Below are 16,883 nucleotides of genomic sequence, written 5' to 3'. Positions count from 1 at the left end.
TTTTAAATAGGTATCATTCTTGTATGAACCCGAGTTTCTCTCCCTCTATGTGTGTGTGTATATAGTTCTGGTTGTGGATCTGTTTGTATTTTGAATGGCTTAACTGGTTGGGTCGACAGGTTAATTGGACCGATCAGTTTGGGCCATAACCAGGTACGGTCCAGGCCCAGTTCAGTCAACCCGGCCTGATCACGAAATCCAGTTCTCTAGTAACCGGTTGTAGGGTTAGGTCTCGAGTCCTATGTTGGTCTTAACTATCATTAACCCTCGAACCGGTCCTCCAACTTGTCAACCAGAGGGAGATGGTTGGTTTGGCAGGTCCTAATTGAGATGAACCTAGCATGTCCTCCTTTTGTATAGAGGAATGAGCACACCTGCTTGACATACATCAAAGTTATCAACATTAAAATTGATGTATAAATATACAAAATGCCAAACCAAATGAACATAATATATTCCACTAAACAGTAGCGTCTGTAAAGGATGAGATGTATTATTAGCAAATGGCCGACTCTCGTGCATCAAGATTTATTAGTTTTTTTTTCTAGCGTTTTGTAACGAATCTGTTCCATGGAAAAATACCATAAGATCCCTTGTAAGATCTGTACGCTAGAACATCACTGCACCATTTTGGGTTGAAGAACAACATGCTGAAAACATCAAAAGTTAGTCCAAATTCACCAAACTTATAATCAAGAAACTTTATATTTATGGAACTTAAAACATCCCACCTTAATTTGTGTCCGGTTATACGTATATGTTATATGCACACGTCCATCGCTTGCTTCGATAACTGCTGGATACGAGAATTCCATTCCTTCAGTCTCCTCCAATGTTACGACATCTTTCCATGAATCTCCATCATCTGCTGAGATCGCAACTTTTAGCACGGCCCTGGAGACCGTGTTATAAGCAAGCATCACCCGACCATCACTTAGCTTTACGCCATCAATGCCTGTTAGTTCACCATGAACGAAAACCATTCACCCGTAATTGGTGATTGTAGCAAACTATAGTGTTGTTTTGGTATTTTTACAGATAAAATGGTTAGTTTGCAACAAAAACACACATATAATGGTTTAAAAGGTCAATCAGTCGTCTAGTTTATGTTGTTGAACCTGAATTTGGGTTGGGTAAATCAGTTGGCACAACAAAACTCCAGTTTTCGCCACCATCAAGGGATTCTGACATACAAACTCGACCAATGCCATCAAACGATCTCAATAGAACTCGTAGATTTCCTTTTGCAGTCTGGTAAGGAACCGGTTGGATCACACTGAGAGACTCGTTTTGAATATAAATCGGCCCATATTTTTTCCACGACCTGCCCGAATCTCCAGTCATCTGTTCATGGGTAAGAAAAGCAAACTATGTCGGCCCGTTTGGTTCGAAAGTTGGAATGAAAGATGGAATCATCAAGGTTATGTTCGGCAAACTAGTTGAAAAGCTAGTTGTTAGCTAATAAGCTAGTTATAATGTAAAATTACTTAAAAAGACATGTTGAAAAATTACTCAAGTACAATATAAGGGGCATAATTTGAAAAATGTGAAAAACTCCTGGAGCTTATTAAAAAGCTATCTGAAGTAGTTCTTTAAAAAGCTATCATATCAACTTGTTTATGGCTTATCAAACGGAGATTTTGAATAAGCTCAAAAAATAAGCTAGCTTATGGTCACAAAACATGGCCAAAGTATATAACCTCCACCCACGAGCCCCACGAGTTCCAACTCTCAACAGACGAACCACATAGTAATTTCCCGTTTCCAAGTAACAGGGGCTGCACAAAGAAACATAACGATATAGTCGTTTTTTTTATCAGGGAATCCTTAAACGACATAAAGAGTGAACCAAATGTACAACCTTATTCTTTATTGGTCCTAGGATGCCAGAAGGAAGTTGTTCTCTCTCACTCCAAGTTATACCACCATCGTATGACCTCTTCATGCAACCGCTCCACCTAAAACGACAAACCCATCGATATTAACGTCTGTAAATTGTCTAGTTTCAAAAATATTTTTGAAAAATCAGAAATGTACTTTTGAACCTCCTGCCCGATCTTATAGAAGAGAAGCAACTCATTGGAAGGAAGCTTAAATAGTACAGGATTCCACATTGGTACCTCGTCTTGCTCATCCGCAATAACAGGGGGGTGCCAATAACCATCCTGCCCAAATCAACCCCTTGACCGTTAACTATAGAAGATGATAGTACCGATTTCTAAGCCTCCAATGAACCTTTTTAGAAGTCCGCATACATTTTACCCTCCCAGACCCTGCTTCATGTGAGATTTACTGTTTGTTCATATACTTACCTTGTGCATCTGTAACCAAATTTTGACATCAGGGGCACCCTCGTATGAACCGCCAAAGTATGCTACCAAAAAGTGGTCTTTATCAACCTGAAGCAAAGAAATCAGTAATCATAACCAACATGGGTCCATTCTTTCCCAAAAGACAAACAGTTTTAGAAATGTGTAACTATAACATTTTTTAATCAACTAAATGACAATTTTACCCTTAACAATAGAGAGAGTAATGAATTTCACCATCTCATAATTTAAGGTAGAATTGGAAAGTACACACTAACTTATGAAAGTACACCATTTTCTCCGTTTTGGTCTTTTTTTACTTTCCAAAAGAAGTGAATGAGCTTTTTCCTCATATAGAAAGTTAAGAAACCCAAATGGTGAGCATCAATACCTCAACTATTGTAGAAGCATGGCAGCTATTAAAAGGAGCAGAATTTTTCGCAAATGTGAACTCTTCTAGCAACGGCTCCCATGGAGATTGGTCCGTTTTTGTATCCAAATCCTCTTCCATTCGAGTCAAATTTCTGCATTCATGACAAACCATGCTATAACAGTCTTATTCCTACCAAAATCACACGAATCTTGGAAGAACAAGAACAAACAAGACATGTAATCAAATATAACCACGAATCAAAATCGATCTTTTGCAAATGTGGTATGTTCAGCTTGATCAAATTTCAACTATAAAACAATCCGTCAACTGAATCAAATAAAATAAGCATTTTTATTTGACTTATTGACAACAACAGACATATAACCAAATGCAAAATCAAATCAAACTCGAGTTTTTGCAAATGGGGTATGATGACTTTGATCAAAAGTTGAGTCAAAACAATCTGTTGACATAATCACATAATCAAATTCTAGAAGATTCTTACATTACCTTCCAGAAAGCACACGAAATCGACGAAACCATATTTGAGAATGCAGTATGATCATATCAGACTTCACCAATTCATGGGCAAGGCTACAAGTGTTTCTACATACACCAAGAGGTTTATAAATCTTGAAATTGGACATCACAGTAAGCAATGCCAGTAACAAGAAGAAGACTAACACAATCACAAACCCTAATTTTGGCATTCCCAATTGCAGAAACTTGCAAGGAGTTGAGTTTTCAACTCAGAACATATTGCATTAGAACCTTATTCTAAAAGTGGGAATTCAATTGAAAGCTAGTTTTGGTGGGAATCTGAGAACATATGTTGACTTATCCATCTACACCAAACCCATATAATAGAAAGGAAAATGAACTAGAATTCAAGAATTGGAGAGAGAGATGGGAATACCTGCTCAATTGAAAATGAAAAGATTGTGGGTCTCTTTATCTTCACCTTCTACACAGACAACAAATCTGAATCTATGATTGTTGAGACCCATCTGCAAAATTAATTAAAATATTATTACTCCAAACAATCCCATATTTGTTTTTGATCTGAGGACAATGACAGCCTCTGTCTTTGTCCCCTTGGCAGACCATAATTATATCTTTTGGTCCTCAAAGTTTCATATAGTTTACACAACTCACAACCTCTCTTATCGTCATTTTAAAAAATGTGAAATCTCATACGATTACTCTTTAAGATGGTTCTTACCCACGTTCACCGAAAGTTGGTAACCTTCGTGTTCGTCACGTGGGTTCGCATAACCAAAGTTCCCCTTACTATACAAGAGGGGTGGAACGCTAAGAAAGAGAGTCATGTCCGTCATGGATATTTGCAAAGCCCTTCCCCGCTTTTTTTTTTTAGAAGTGAGAGTTCCAACATTTGTGGAAGAGAAAAAGTCAAAACCTATTCCAACATAATCATCAACTATCATGTTTACTTTAAATAAAGGTTCTGTTAAAGTCAACTCAAACGAACCCCGTATATCTAACATAAAAGGAGTATCTGTAGGATATAATGTTTGCAGAATATAACAAAATATTCCATAAGAACCAATAACCAACCCATTTGCTGTCTAAAAACTACACAAAAACATAAAATAAAAACCAAGGAGAGAAAATAAAAGTATGAACTAACGGGTCGTTTACCAAACACTTAAATTTAACACTATTATTGACTTACTGGGTAAGATTTTAGTTCACCAAAATGGTATCGTATGCACCAATTAATTTACCCGGTAAGAGTCGTCACCCTCACTTACCGGGTAAGATTCTTGGTCCTTACCATATTCATCCGGTAAGATAATGTGACTTGGTGTTCACTTACCCGAGTAAACATTTGGTAAACGCCCCTAAGACTATGAGTTCGAGTTCTCAATTGAGCATAAGATATATTGTTGTGTATTGTACAAGCATATTTTTAGTCAACAATAAATCAAATAAAAAACATATCAAAAGGAGAAATTGAAAATTCACGGAATGACGGAACCATTTAAATTGGACTAAATTGATATTTTAATTCGGTTTTTGGACTAAACGTGTGCAAAACTAAAGTGACTGATCTCATTAATATAAAGTGCAGGGACGATTTTTGTAATTTACACTGTAAACAATATTGCTTACTGGATTTCTGTCGTAGCTAAAGGCAATGTAGTGAGCCCTCGTTTCTGCAGTTAATGGCGAGCTCTACTGAAATCTCAAAATGGCTGACTTTATCCATCACACTGACATTCGCTACCGTTTCTACATCCGCTGCCATCTCGGGTAACATTGGCTTTTGTATTTGTTAACTCTAGTAGAAAAGAAATCCATCAGTTTTTATCCTTTTCAGTTTATTTTTGGAGTAAGAGAAGAGCAACAGATTTGAAGGATAAGATTATAAAGGAGCTTCAGAATTCGCTCAATGAATCAATGGGAAAGTGTGCTGCTGAGAGGCAAGGTCGAATTAGAGCTCAGCAGGTTACACGCACACAAACCCTTTTTTTTATCAGTAATTATTTTCTCTGTTCTGAAGAGAAATTTACTTTTTCACTCTGCTTGCAAATGGGTATGGCTCTGTTACTGTATTGCCCAAATAAGAGTGTTTTAGATGAAAACATGGTATGGCTGGATTCCTGGATACCTAATCATGGTTTTCAAAATCATTTGAGGCGTGCGCCTCGAGGCGAGGCAGTACAAAACCGCTCATGAGGCGGCGCCTCATGGTCCCCTGACGAGGCTTAAGCCTTGATTGGTGACGCGAGGTGTTGAGTTGTTGAGGCGTGAGGCGTCTCCGAGGCGCACGCCATTTTTTTCTTTTCCATTTCTTACTTTTTCCTCTCTAAAGTTCTTTTTAGTTTGTGTCCATATTTTTAGTTTATGTATAATGTATTATATTATATTATATATATTTCAGTCAAGTATATATGTTCTATATCATGTAGAATGTATTTCCTATATGTATAATATGTTATGTATGTTTTTTTGTATATTTTCTGTTTTTCTGTTTTATGTTTTTTGTATTATTTTTATTTTCTCTTTTCTATATTATTTTCAGTTTTCTGTTTTATGTGGATTTGGAAGATGAAAGTGATCGTGATTATGGATATGATTGTGGAGCTATATTATTTGATCATGCTACGGGGAACTATAACTTGTAGATTGATATGTATTTAGGCTTATAACTAGTATTTTATGAATCTATGACGTTTAAAGTTTGGTACGGAATTATGTTCAGCTTACTATTAATATTTATGAATTTTATTTGTTTTACGCCTCGTGGCTTGTGCTTCGGACTGCCTAGAGGCTTATGCCTCAGGGCATGGAAGGAAAACGCCTCGAGTCCCGATTCCGCTTTTTAAAACCTTGTACCTAATTGAAGGTTTATGGTCTAGACAAGTCATTGTTTCAAGTTGAGCATAAATAGATATATAAGATGTGTAGCAAAGTAGCCACTTAGTTTCTTGAGGAATAATTATCAATGAGTTAGTTAGGAATTGTAGTCTATTTTAGGGTTTGGGAGATGTAATCGGAAGCAGAGAGAAATAAGAACGAGAGAAAGATTGGAATATTTTTGTTATTGCTATACACTTCTTTTTCCCTATATATACAACAAATACAACCTTTAACCATTTTGCTGGCACGTGTACATACTACTCCTAATAGTCTATTTGGTTTAGAGGGATCTTAGTTAGGAAAGTAGGAAACTCACTATAAATGTAGGGTGCTTTATCACTTTACTTGTTGGAATATTTTGGAGTCTAATACTCCATATTATCAACTTTTTGGAAGTTTTAGATGAGGGTTGGGGATGTGTTTGAGAGTCTAAAGGTAGATTTCAGGGTACTAGGATGGTTAGGTAGGTATCAAAGCCGTAGGTTGGGGGAGAGTTGGTGAGTCAACGGCTATTTTGTGGTTAGTTAGTTTAGTGGTTTTGTACCTTTCTGTATGCTTTTATTGTCCCTTGGTGATTAGGCTTTCTTTCTGTTACCTGTCTTCGATTTCCTAACTTGTTTTTATACTGTTTACTATTATGTCTTTCCTCTCTTTCAAACTTTTTTCTAACCCTTGTCATCTGCCCTATGTGGCTATATCTCTTCCAGTAAGATTCTTTTCTTGCTGGGTTTTTGGTGTATGGTTCTTCTGTGCTCCTGGGTGTTTAATGCATAAAACTGAAGTAACCCTTTAGGACAGTGTCACAGTGCTTACTAATTTGTCCGAGGTTTTTGCCATGTGCGTCTCATTTATTTTAACTTTCGACAACTTACGAACAGTACAAATTTTCTTAAGTATGTTGGTTTTAATTGGTTACAAAGTGAACAAATTTTTTGAGTTTTAAGGCCGACCTCAAGCCAATTGTAATTCTTATTTTGGAGGAGAGGGAGTATTATCTTTCTAACAAAACCCAGTTTCCATCTTGAGATGAGAAAAGATATAAGTTGGGGATCATGCTACTTTTGTGTACATTCATATGCCAGTTCTGGGACTGTTAGATAATATAACTGCTGCAGCTAATCTTGTAGGATCTAAGAAAAGCAATGCTCAAACCAAAAACTGACAAGTTGGAGATGTCTTATCCCATGGCACCTATTGGCATCATCCGTTCTTGTTTCTCCACGAGGTAATTACACTAACTACAGAGCATCCATCCTTTCTTGTCCCACTGTTGTTGATAATGTGTTCGTCTAGCACTATTCACACTAATTACATTCAGTTCAAAGTAACATTGAAACAAAATATATTGGAAATATTGGTATGTATCGAGTATTTGTTTCCATTCTTTTCCTGCTAGGTCTAGGAATCCTAGATTTTACATTTCCTTGTGATCGAGTCCATGCGTTTTGGAATAGGCGTAAAAAGAAACCCTTCAAATTATTGGTCCTTGAATTGGATATGCTCTAAATAGCTTGCAGCAAGTGTCTGTACATTATATGCCTTTCATATGAAGCATGAGTCATACTTTTAGGAGGGCAGGTTATAACCCTTTTCTTGGCTTTAGATACTCGTGCTTGAAAATTCAGAAATTTCTCATTTTTAATTTTATTAAACTTTTTCCTATAATTTTTTTCCTAAGGTGGCCTTTAGTTAGATGGAAAGTGATGGAATGGAATCTCATATTCCTTTTCAATGACTTTTGTAGTTTTTGGTCGTCTCTTCAGATGGGATGTGAATTCCTTAGAAATGGTCATTTGCATAGCATAAAAAGAATATTATTCTTTAACAAAATGTATGGACTGATCAATAACAACCAAAGTTATTCTAAAGGAATTCATTTTAGGTACAAATCACTCTTCTTAAAATATATACTCAGACCAAACCCTGGAGATAGTTTGAAACTTTCATCCTCTTTGTTTCTCTCTCATCTCAGATGTGAGATGGAGTTCGATTTGAAGGAATTTTGGAACGAATGAAATCATCAAAGGGCGTTACAATATGCACACACCAGTCAAGGTTGGTCCTAAGATTTTGATGCCCTATGTGAAAATAATAAAAAATTCCCCTAAGCCTATTTTTTTAAGCCAATGAAACAACGAAAGATGCGATTTTTTAAAGAGTTTAGAACCTATTCAAGCTAAGTGTCTCATCCCAATGTTAATTTTTATTAATTATAATAAAAATACAATGGGGGGACATAAAAACCAAAACCCCGAATACAAAATATAAAATGATAAAAGGATAAATCCTAGATTAAGATCGTGCTTCCTTCTTTTCCCGTTTTTCCTTTTCCAAATTGAAATTAGCAAAATAGAAACTTTATTTCAATATATGGGACTTAACAAACAAGGAAAACTATAATTAGTTTTCAACTAAAATAGTAAATTACATCCAAATTATTGTCATGGTAACCAAAAAGTAAAACTCAAAAGTTACAGGTCTAATAACTAAAGGCTAAGGGCCTATCTATTAGCAGCTTAATAAGCTTAATGGGACTAACAACTTATTTGCTCAACTATGCATGATTGTTTCGTAGTGGCTTAATGATATAAAAAGTGACTTATCCAGTAAGCTTCTAGGGGGAGCTTTATACAGAAAGCCAAGTTTTTTTTTCCAAACATGTCCCTTCCAACTAAAAAAACGCTCCTTATATCTGCGGAAAACTCTTCCAAACAAAAACTTTTCCAACTTATACGAACAGATTGATTCATACAGACAACTTTATCCATATAGAACTTAATAAAAAAACCAATCAAACACCTCCTAAATCTAATGCGGTAATGCCAAACCTCAAAGTAAACAAAAGCCAAAGAACAATAATAAATTGTAAAACTCATAATCTATGTTACTCTACATTGCAAAGAACAAGTGCCCAATAATTAAGACAATATCACAATATATTGTTAATGTTGTGCAGTGTGCTTCAGCTATGTTGATATAGTGATGTGCTCATATGCATTGAAAATTTCAGTTCTCAGATATTTCAATATGCAAGAGGAAGACTCATTATCAAAATGACAAAAGCCCCTTAGCCTTAGCCTAGTAGGTCGGTAACCCACACGACCACATGACCCAACTTTATAATAATCAGTTAGAAATTTAGATTTTTTTGCAAAAAGATCTAAAGATTCATAAATCATAATATGACTCACATAGCAACTCGGTAAGTTCAATCAATGGTAGAAATCAGTCATTCGAGATTTCTATCTTTGATTTCTTGAATCTAATTTCATGACCTTTAATCGGCTGGAAAGAGAACTTCATGCCTTGAAAATCGAAATAGTCGAACTTTGAAGAACAATAGAAATTAGATTGAGTTGTTGGAATGATGGCGTTAGCCGGTTCACGATGTGCATTCAGTATTCTTCACTACTAGGCCTTAGGCCTGTTATTATAGATAAAGCTCAGTTGTCCAATTCTCAAATTATTAAACCCAAAACTAGTAATAGATGACAACTTGATGCCCCTTTAGGCTTTGATGCCCTGGGGAGCCACACGGGCTGCACGTGGCCAGGGCCGGCCCTAACACCGGTCTTCACTTAACAAACAAAAGTTAATGGCATATGACATAAGGACTGAATTTTTAAGAAAATTGAAACCATAATGACCTAAAATGTTAATCTAACAACTAATCTGTACATGAAAATTGTAATTGACAAAGTTCTGAAACTCTTATTCAACAAACAACAGAAATGAACTTTGTACAGGAAACAACGATTTTGGCAGTTTAAGATGACCTCAATTCTACCATATCCACCGACGGACCATGAGGTACTCCACCCAATTTATATGTTTTGTATATCATTTGGCCTTTCTGGGGAGTAGGTTTGATAAGCTCATATTTGAACCCATCTTTTACATCAAATCTCTTGTATTTAGTAATTACTTAATAGCTAATAGACCCCCCTTGATCTTGGTTATAGATCGGTAATTGATAGGTGCCAAAAGGATGGATTTAAGTACAAATAGAGCATATATTTCAAAGATTTACAAGGATGGGCATATTTCTTAAATGTATATTCAATCAGTGTATAATTATTAAAATGTGATGTGGGCTTACTTCTCAAATACATGGACTGAGCATACAAAGTCAAATGATGCTTAAATTCGCCAGAAAAATTGCCGGCTGAGTGGGTTTGACTGTTGGATTATAATATGCACCTCAATATAACCATACTGGCTGAAAACGTTTGGAAAGAAAGCTGGCCATGCACTTCTTGAAATCAGTTCTGCTTCTCTCATGCAAATACGTTGAATTTACAGTATTTTATTCGTGTAATTCATGAACTCAGGAATGGGACGCCAAGGCAACCTCTGATTGTACCTCTTGCAAGGGCACGGTTGATGTTTGATACAGCTCGCGTTCCACCTGCTTCTCTTGAGGGTCTTGAAGAGTATTCCCACTGCTGGATCATATATGTTTTTCATCTTAATACAGATCTCGACAAGTTGTGGAAACATCCATCAAGGTCGAAGTTGAAGGCAAAGGTGTGGGTTCTCTTCCTCTTGATATTTTTCTCTCTTTTGCTGTTATCTTTCTGGAAGTCCCAAAACGACTCAAATGTTATAGGTAAGAGTACCAAGAATGAAAGGTGAAAAGATGGGGCTCTTTGCTACAAGATCACCACATCGCCCCTGCCCAATTGGTCTTACGGTGGCAAAAGTAAGTTGAAAAATCATGTTTGAGAAGTAAGTTCAAAAGCATGCTTCAAAAGTTATGTAAGTCATGTTATGCTGACCTTCCCAAACAGGAAATAGCTTTCTAGGTTCCATGGTAACCGTTCTCTTCCTTTTTATCTCTTACTGCACTCGTTTGTTTGCTCAAATGTCTACTCCCTCCATTTTGAAACTAGAGGAATGCCATACATTTTACTTTGATGGAAAAAAAATATCAGTCTTATGGTAAAAATTCAATATGAAGCTATTTTGATTCAGAGAAAAACAAGGGAACTATCATGTCGAGTTTTACTCCCTTTATCACAAAATATATGCAACAATTTTTTTGTCTAAATTCCTTCCTATATTATTATCTGTCTTTAGTTATCACTAAAAGATATGAATAGCTTTGATTTTAGTCCACAAGATAGATTCCCTTCTTTATCAAGGGGTATTTTAGATATTTGACTAATAGTCAAGCTATGTTTTTATACTAATAGTCTAGTCAAATGCTGTTTCACTTTTACGGTCAAACAGGTCAATTTATCAGAATTTGCTACGAAGTTATTGAGATCTAGAGGTGAACATAGAAACAAAGGAACTATTCTTTTGAATTATATAAAGTTTACTATTAATAAAAAATATATAATCTTTCAATTGACAATGGTCCCTTGTCAAATTTATATTTGAAGAGCGAGACTTCTGATGGACAATGCCTAAATGTATCTCTAGTTTTGAACTGGAGGTGGTAATGGTTAGTCCTGTGTGATACATATGCTGATCAGGCAAAAAGTATACAAAGTTTGGATTCCGATGTAAAAAAAAATATTAAGTTCGAGTTCTTTGTCAATGTAGGTGGAGTCGGTTCAGGGAACTAGCATCCTACTTTCTGGTGTGGATTTGGTTGATGGTACTGTAAGTCTTTGTTACCCCATTACCATATTGATACACACACACACACTAAAAGGCCATTATTTGGGTGTGTAGGAATTGGAATTGAAATGAATGGATGTTAATGAATTTTGGTGGTTTCCATGTTCTGGTGTTGTGAATAGCCTGTTCTGGATATCAAGCCCTATCTACCTTACTGTGACAGCATCAAAGGAGCAGTAGTGCCCGATTGGGTTAAGGTATCATCGCTCAACTGTGGCTAGTTTATTTCTTAGAGTATGTGTCTGTATAAATAATCAATATGTCTGAGTTTTTGAAGTTAACCTATCAGCAATCATTAAGGGTTTATATAACCTACTTCCCATGAAAAAAAAAAACAGAAAATTGCATTATTTGATGGGGCGTGTAGTTTAATGAAACAGAATTGACTGTTAGTCAGATGTCCCAGAATAGGGGAAACAAAAGTTTGTGAGAGGGGACAAATTGGTAAATTACTAAAGTACCCATATCAAATTAAAACCCTAAAACCTTCCACAATTCATTCACCTGTCTACCTTACTCTCCCCGGTCCAGTCAAATCATGTTTGCATACCAAACGCACCCTTATGTATTTCTAGATGGGCTTGTCGAGTCTTGGGAACCCAAGTCTACCCCCTATATCAATTCCATGGTGAGGAGCTGGTAATTTTCAGCATGCATAGCCATTCGTGGAGGCTTATATACCTTCATCATGGATGTCATTGCCCTTATTTCCAATGATCAGTATCAAAACACATAAGCTATACTCAAGGAGGTTAATATATTATGTTGCTTTTTGAAGATATTCTTCCCATGAAAATTCAATATTGTGAACAGGTGGACGATCTGTTGGCCGTCGCTTCTGTTGATTTCTCTGATGATTTCTTTGCAACTTTAACTGGTATTTGGCCAGCAATGGTAAGACTTCTGTTATGTAATCATTTAACATAATATTCTTCATTGTTAGATTAACATGTAGAATTACAAGAACAGCCCTGCAATCACATTAACCAATATGAGTCATAATAACACCATTAACACAACCAATATGATGGTTTGTTGTATCTGATTCTTAAATATAAACCCAGAAGAACAAATACAAAATCAGATCATTATATATATATATATATATATATATATATATATCAAGAAAGACCAAAGCAGTATCTTTTATTAATATGTTTGGTACTTAATATATGTGTAAAATGTTAAACTCGGTTTTCACTCTCACACTATCCCTCATTTTTACAGGACAAGAAGTCACTATATACGTCAGCCGAAGAATTTAAAAGGTTGATCAAACAGGTGCTTTCATGGGACATACGATCAGTATCACAACGATCCCAAGATGAAGAAGAAGGACCCTCGCAGGTTTCTAGTAATGATACAATATATCACCTGAATTTAGAAGGCCTAGATGTCACATACAGAATTACATCCAATGCTAATGTTCTTGTTGATGATGTTACCCTTTCTCCCAACACCAACGTACCACCATAATCCCCCCCCCCCTAAAAAAAGTTCGGGTTATAATGTTGATTTTTGCCAAGACCTTACTTATCTATCTGTGTGAGATATACTGGGTTTGTTTAGCATATTACTGTTTTGGATTTGTGGTGGTGTCGTTTTTCATTTTCACGGACCACGGTTGTGATCTGTTAAGCCCTATTTGTACAAGACAACTTTTGGACCAGCCTGGCGGACAAGTTATAGCCAGATATAAAGATTCCAAAGAATTTGAATAAAGTTTTCTAAGGTTCTCCCATTTATTAAAAAATAATTCCAAAGAATTTATATAATACGAAAAAAAAAAGGAGTAATTACAAATTTCGTCCCCGTGGTTATTAAAATTTTCAGATTGGGTCTTCTAAACGAAATAATTACATATAAGGTCATCATGGTTTCACTTTTGTTATGGATTAGATCCTTTCTCTTTAACCCTACTAACCGGTGCTCTGTTATATATAAAGCTTCCATCTTCATCTTTTTACAGTTTTCTTTTATTTTATTTTTTAAAATTGGACTTATTATATATAAAGCTTCCATCTTCATCTTCTTCACTCGGGCGCTTTCACGTTTAGTCTGAACCACTCATTATTCGTATAGGGGGAGTAGTGGTAGAGAGTTTTCACATTTTTTTTGGGTTTCGGTTCTTTCGACACAGAGAACATAATATTTATCTTTTTCATGAGAACTCTCACAACCTCGAGAACAAATGAAGGAAGAGGGTATGAAAAGGGGTTCTGTTTGACAAATGATTTAAGCCAATGAAGTTCAACAGATGGGATTTGATCAGTTTTTTTGTTACATATCTGGAAGACATTGTCTTCTAGGGTTTTTTTTTTATCTTGTTCAGACTTTTTAAGTTAGAATTTGGTTTTTGATTTATATGAGTTTTGTATAACAATTTAAAAAAAACTTATATATTCAGGATGCTTTGATATATGAAGCAGATTCAAGAAACAACTCTCCTAGAAATTAGAAAAAAAAACGACTGACTAAGATTTTTAGAATTTTCAAAGGATAATTAGATAAATAAATATATTTATATAGTATTTAAAATATACTAGAAGGGTGCTCGCATAATATAAATAGATATATCTTAATTTTAATGTTTCGTTTATTATTTATCTATATCGATATATACGGTTTTTTAGTGGTTTTGAAAAAGGGATAATGTTTTTATTTTTGAATAATATATAAATTTAAATATATCATAAAAGTTTGGACAAAAATATCGATACTAGTAACAAATTTACTATTTAAAGTTCTGGTTTTCTACGTAATTTTTTTAATTCAATATTTTATTTATAATTTAATTTAGATTCAATAACGAAGTAATTTAATTATCGTTTGATAATATAATTTTTATAAAGATAATAATTAATTATTTTGTTATAATTAATGATTATTCTAATTATATTTTAGATTTTTTATATTCACAACGAGATGTTTATCCCGTATTTGATTATGTTTATCTATAGTTAGTTACACAAATTCAAAAATAAAGTTTTAATAAGTTGTACCTATGCATAATTTACTTGTGATCTTGAGGTTTAAGTAATATGCATCAACAAAAAGTACTTTATGCATAAAAAATGGTTTTTAAGAGTTTTTGTCAAATGCTTTATAATATAGTATAGATATGTATATATATTTTGGGTTTTCGAACGGATCGGGTGGCCAAAAAAAAACCCAACCCGAACCCAAAATTTCCCTAAAAAGTCGGTTTTCGGATTTTTGGATTTTTGGATTTCAAGGCATTCAAATTTTACATAAATGGTTAGGGTTTGGACTCGGATTTCGGATAATTCAGGTTTTGCATACCCTTAATTATTGCTTCATCCAATTGGAATTCATTACTCGAGTCATATTATCATATTAATTCTATGGAAGTACCAACTGCTTGACACCAATATTACATGTGAGGGATTGTAGATTTAGGGTGGTGCATGTTGCGTTGAGGGGGCCTAGATTTAGGTGGAAGGTAAAATAGGGGGAAAGACTCATGGCGGTGCAGCCGTGCAGGTTCTAGTGGTTGAAGAAGGAGGAGGAGGAGGGAGGGCGTCGTTGGGGGAGGATGCTTTGAGATGGTAGTTTGTCGTTTAGGCCGGAGATTGGGGAGCAGGGGCAGAACATGACCGTTGTAGTTTGGGGGGCCGAAATATAATATTACAAAATTTTAGAGATCCAATGATACACATACAACTTTTTTTTGTTCTTTTTCCTATGATCTAATATTAAATTTTAGAGAAAATTTGTTAATGAAAAATTAAGGAGTCGTTTATCAAGTACTAACAAGTCATATTCTCTTACCAAATGAAGATAACAAGAATCGGGAATCTTACACGTAAGGATCAAGAGTCTTACCTTTGCAAGTACAACTGAGGACTCTTACCCGGCTAGTGTTTAGTGAGTAAATTGTTGCATATGATGCCATTTTGATGGAGCACAAATTTTAGCCAGCAAGGTAAGTGATAATGTCAAATCTTACCGGTAAGTGTTTATCAGATAAATGTTTGGGTAAACGGCCTTTAAAACTCAAAACCTTTACACTATTAACTGAAAAATAATAATACAATTTTGTTATGTTTTTTATACTATCATGAACTAATAGAAACAAAACCTTTAGATTAATAATATAACACTACATACAAAATTAAACATTATTTTTTATATTATTTAAAAACTAATTCTTATATATAATTTACATTAATAATTTAATGTGTAATGCATGGAAGGAAAAATAAGAAATGGAACCATGACCTCAAGGATATAGTCATAAAATGATAACCAATTGAGCTATCAACACCATATGTTTTACGTAGTTCATGAACTCTATTTGAGTCAAAAAGCAAGGAGGCCATTGCCCCCAAAGGCCCACATGGGATTCCACCTTTGTTGGGGAGGTTGTCAAAGACGGGCAAGGATGACAGGGGAAGGTGGCCGAAGACAGGGAAGACCGATGAGACTTCTTAAGAGGTTTCCATTGTGTGTATATACATATACATATATATTTTATATTATAAATTATTTTAAAAGAAAAATAAGTGAAAACTCAAATGACCAAAACATCCTTGACGTAACGAAATTTACGTTAACAAAGTTAAGAGAACGGACCAAATCTATAATCAAGGTGAAACCACGATGATGATAGCTGTATTTATTTCGTTTGTAGGATCCAATCCATAATTTTCATACAATTATAGAGACGAAATTAATAATTTACTCAAAAAAGATTATTATAAAATAAGTGTTATTTATCTCTTTCTTGAACAAAAATTATTATCCGTTTGTAAATTTTGTTTTCATTTGAAATTTTATCATTATTTAAGAATTTGAAATTCATAATTTATAATATCTACCAATTTGGTTGGCTCTCGTCTTTTTCCTTGGGGTGTGACCACTCTCCCATATTCGCTTGTGGGCAATATAATTCCTTTTATTATAATGATTATATTTATGAATACTAGAAGCGTACTCGCGGAATGCAGCGAAATACATCGTGTTTTTAATATTTCATTTTATTATTTATCTCAGTCAATGTTATAATATGACTTTATATGATTTTGAGAAAACGATGATGTTTTTATTTTTGAATAAAATATATGTTTGACGATATCATAAAAATTTGACAAAAATATATCGATATTAGTATCAAATTAACTATTTGAAATTCCTCATTTTTTTGTGTAATTTTTTAATCCAATTTT

At 34.6% G+C, this 16,883-nt stretch overlaps 2 protein-coding genes across 5 annotated transcripts; one reads left to right on the top strand and one right to left on the bottom strand.

Moving 5' to 3' along the window:
• Positions 1-385: 385 nt before the first annotated feature.
• On the bottom strand, positions 386-3,673 carry LOC112506987. 3 transcript variants are annotated; one of them, XM_025111362.1, is made up of 10 exons: positions 3,599-3,646; positions 3,193-3,288; positions 2,701-2,833; positions 2,313-2,399; positions 2,038-2,165; positions 1,862-1,958; positions 1,701-1,778; positions 1,119-1,344; positions 732-955; positions 386-650 (listed from the first exon to the last, which is right to left on the bottom strand). In XM_025111362.1, the coding sequence occupies exons 2-10, from the start codon at positions 3,246-3,248 to the stop codon at positions 618-620; spliced, it is 1,062 nt and encodes a 353-aa protein (XP_024967130.1). In that variant the 5' UTR covers positions 3,249-3,288; positions 3,599-3,646; the 3' UTR covers positions 386-617. The 3 variants fall into 3 exon arrangements, with proteins under 3 accessions (XP_024967130.1, XP_024967131.1, XP_024967129.1); XM_025111363.1 differs by lacking the exon at positions 3,193-3,288 and having other exon boundaries at positions 3,599-3,673; XM_025111361.1 differs by having other exon boundaries at positions 3,193-3,627.
• A 1,161-nt stretch (positions 3,674-4,834) lies between these two features.
• LOC112505708 (tRNA (adenine(37)-N6)-methyltransferase) lies at positions 4,835-13,260 on the top strand. 2 transcript variants are annotated; one of them, XM_025109651.1, is made up of 9 exons: positions 4,835-4,956; positions 5,024-5,151; positions 7,194-7,291; positions 10,398-10,593; positions 10,676-10,768; positions 11,617-11,676; positions 11,817-11,891; positions 12,508-12,588; positions 12,922-13,260. In XM_025109651.1, the coding sequence occupies exons 1-9, from the start codon at positions 4,869-4,871 to the stop codon at positions 13,168-13,170; spliced, it is 1,068 nt and encodes a 355-aa protein (XP_024965419.1). In that variant the 5' UTR covers positions 4,835-4,868; the 3' UTR covers positions 13,171-13,260. The 2 variants fall into 2 exon arrangements, with proteins under 2 accessions (XP_024965419.1, XP_024965418.1); XM_025109650.1 differs by lacking the exon at positions 4,835-4,956 and having other exon boundaries at positions 5,063-5,151; positions 7,182-7,291.
• Positions 13,261-16,883: the final 3,623 nt, after the last annotated feature.

The sequence above is a fragment of the Cynara cardunculus genome, assembly GCF_001531365.2.
Source record: "Cynara cardunculus var. scolymus isolate 2C chromosome LG 2, CcrdV1, whole genome shotgun sequence".
NCBI classification, from domain to species: domain Eukaryota; kingdom Viridiplantae; phylum Streptophyta; class Magnoliopsida; order Asterales; family Asteraceae; genus Cynara; species Cynara cardunculus.
The sequence above is the reverse complement of the archived record's forward strand: the minus strand, read 5'-3'. Positions and strand labels throughout refer to the sequence as shown.

What these genes read in the sequence shown, in the direction of transcription:
- LOC112506987 (XM_025111361.1), bottom strand. Translation starts at nt 3,392, where the DNA reads ATGCCAAAATTAGGGTTTGTGATTGTGTTAGTCTTCTTCTTGTTACTG. An exon ending in ATCGGGCAGGAGGTTCAAAA is followed by an intron (nt 1,959 to 2,037) that starts GTACATTTCTGA and finishes TTGTCGTTTTAG; the next exon opens with GTGGAGCGGTTGCATGAAGA. An exon ending in TTTACCCAACCCAAATTCAG is followed by an intron (nt 956 to 1,118) that starts GTTCAACAACAT and finishes GTGAACTAACAG; the next exon opens with GCATTGATGGCGTAAAGCTA.
- LOC112505708 (XM_025109651.1), top strand. Translation starts at nt 4,869, where the DNA reads ATGGCGAGCTCTACTGAAATCTCAAAATGGCTGACTTTATCCATCACA. An exon ending in GTCGAATTAGAGCTCAGCAG is followed by an intron (nt 5,152 to 7,193) that starts GTTACACGCACA and finishes CTAATCTTGTAG; the next exon opens with GATCTAAGAAAAGCAATGCT. An exon ending in TTGGTCTTACGGTGGCAAAA is followed by an intron (nt 10,769 to 11,616) that starts GTAAGTTGAAAA and finishes TTGTCAATGTAG; the next exon opens with GTGGAGTCGGTTCAGGGAAC.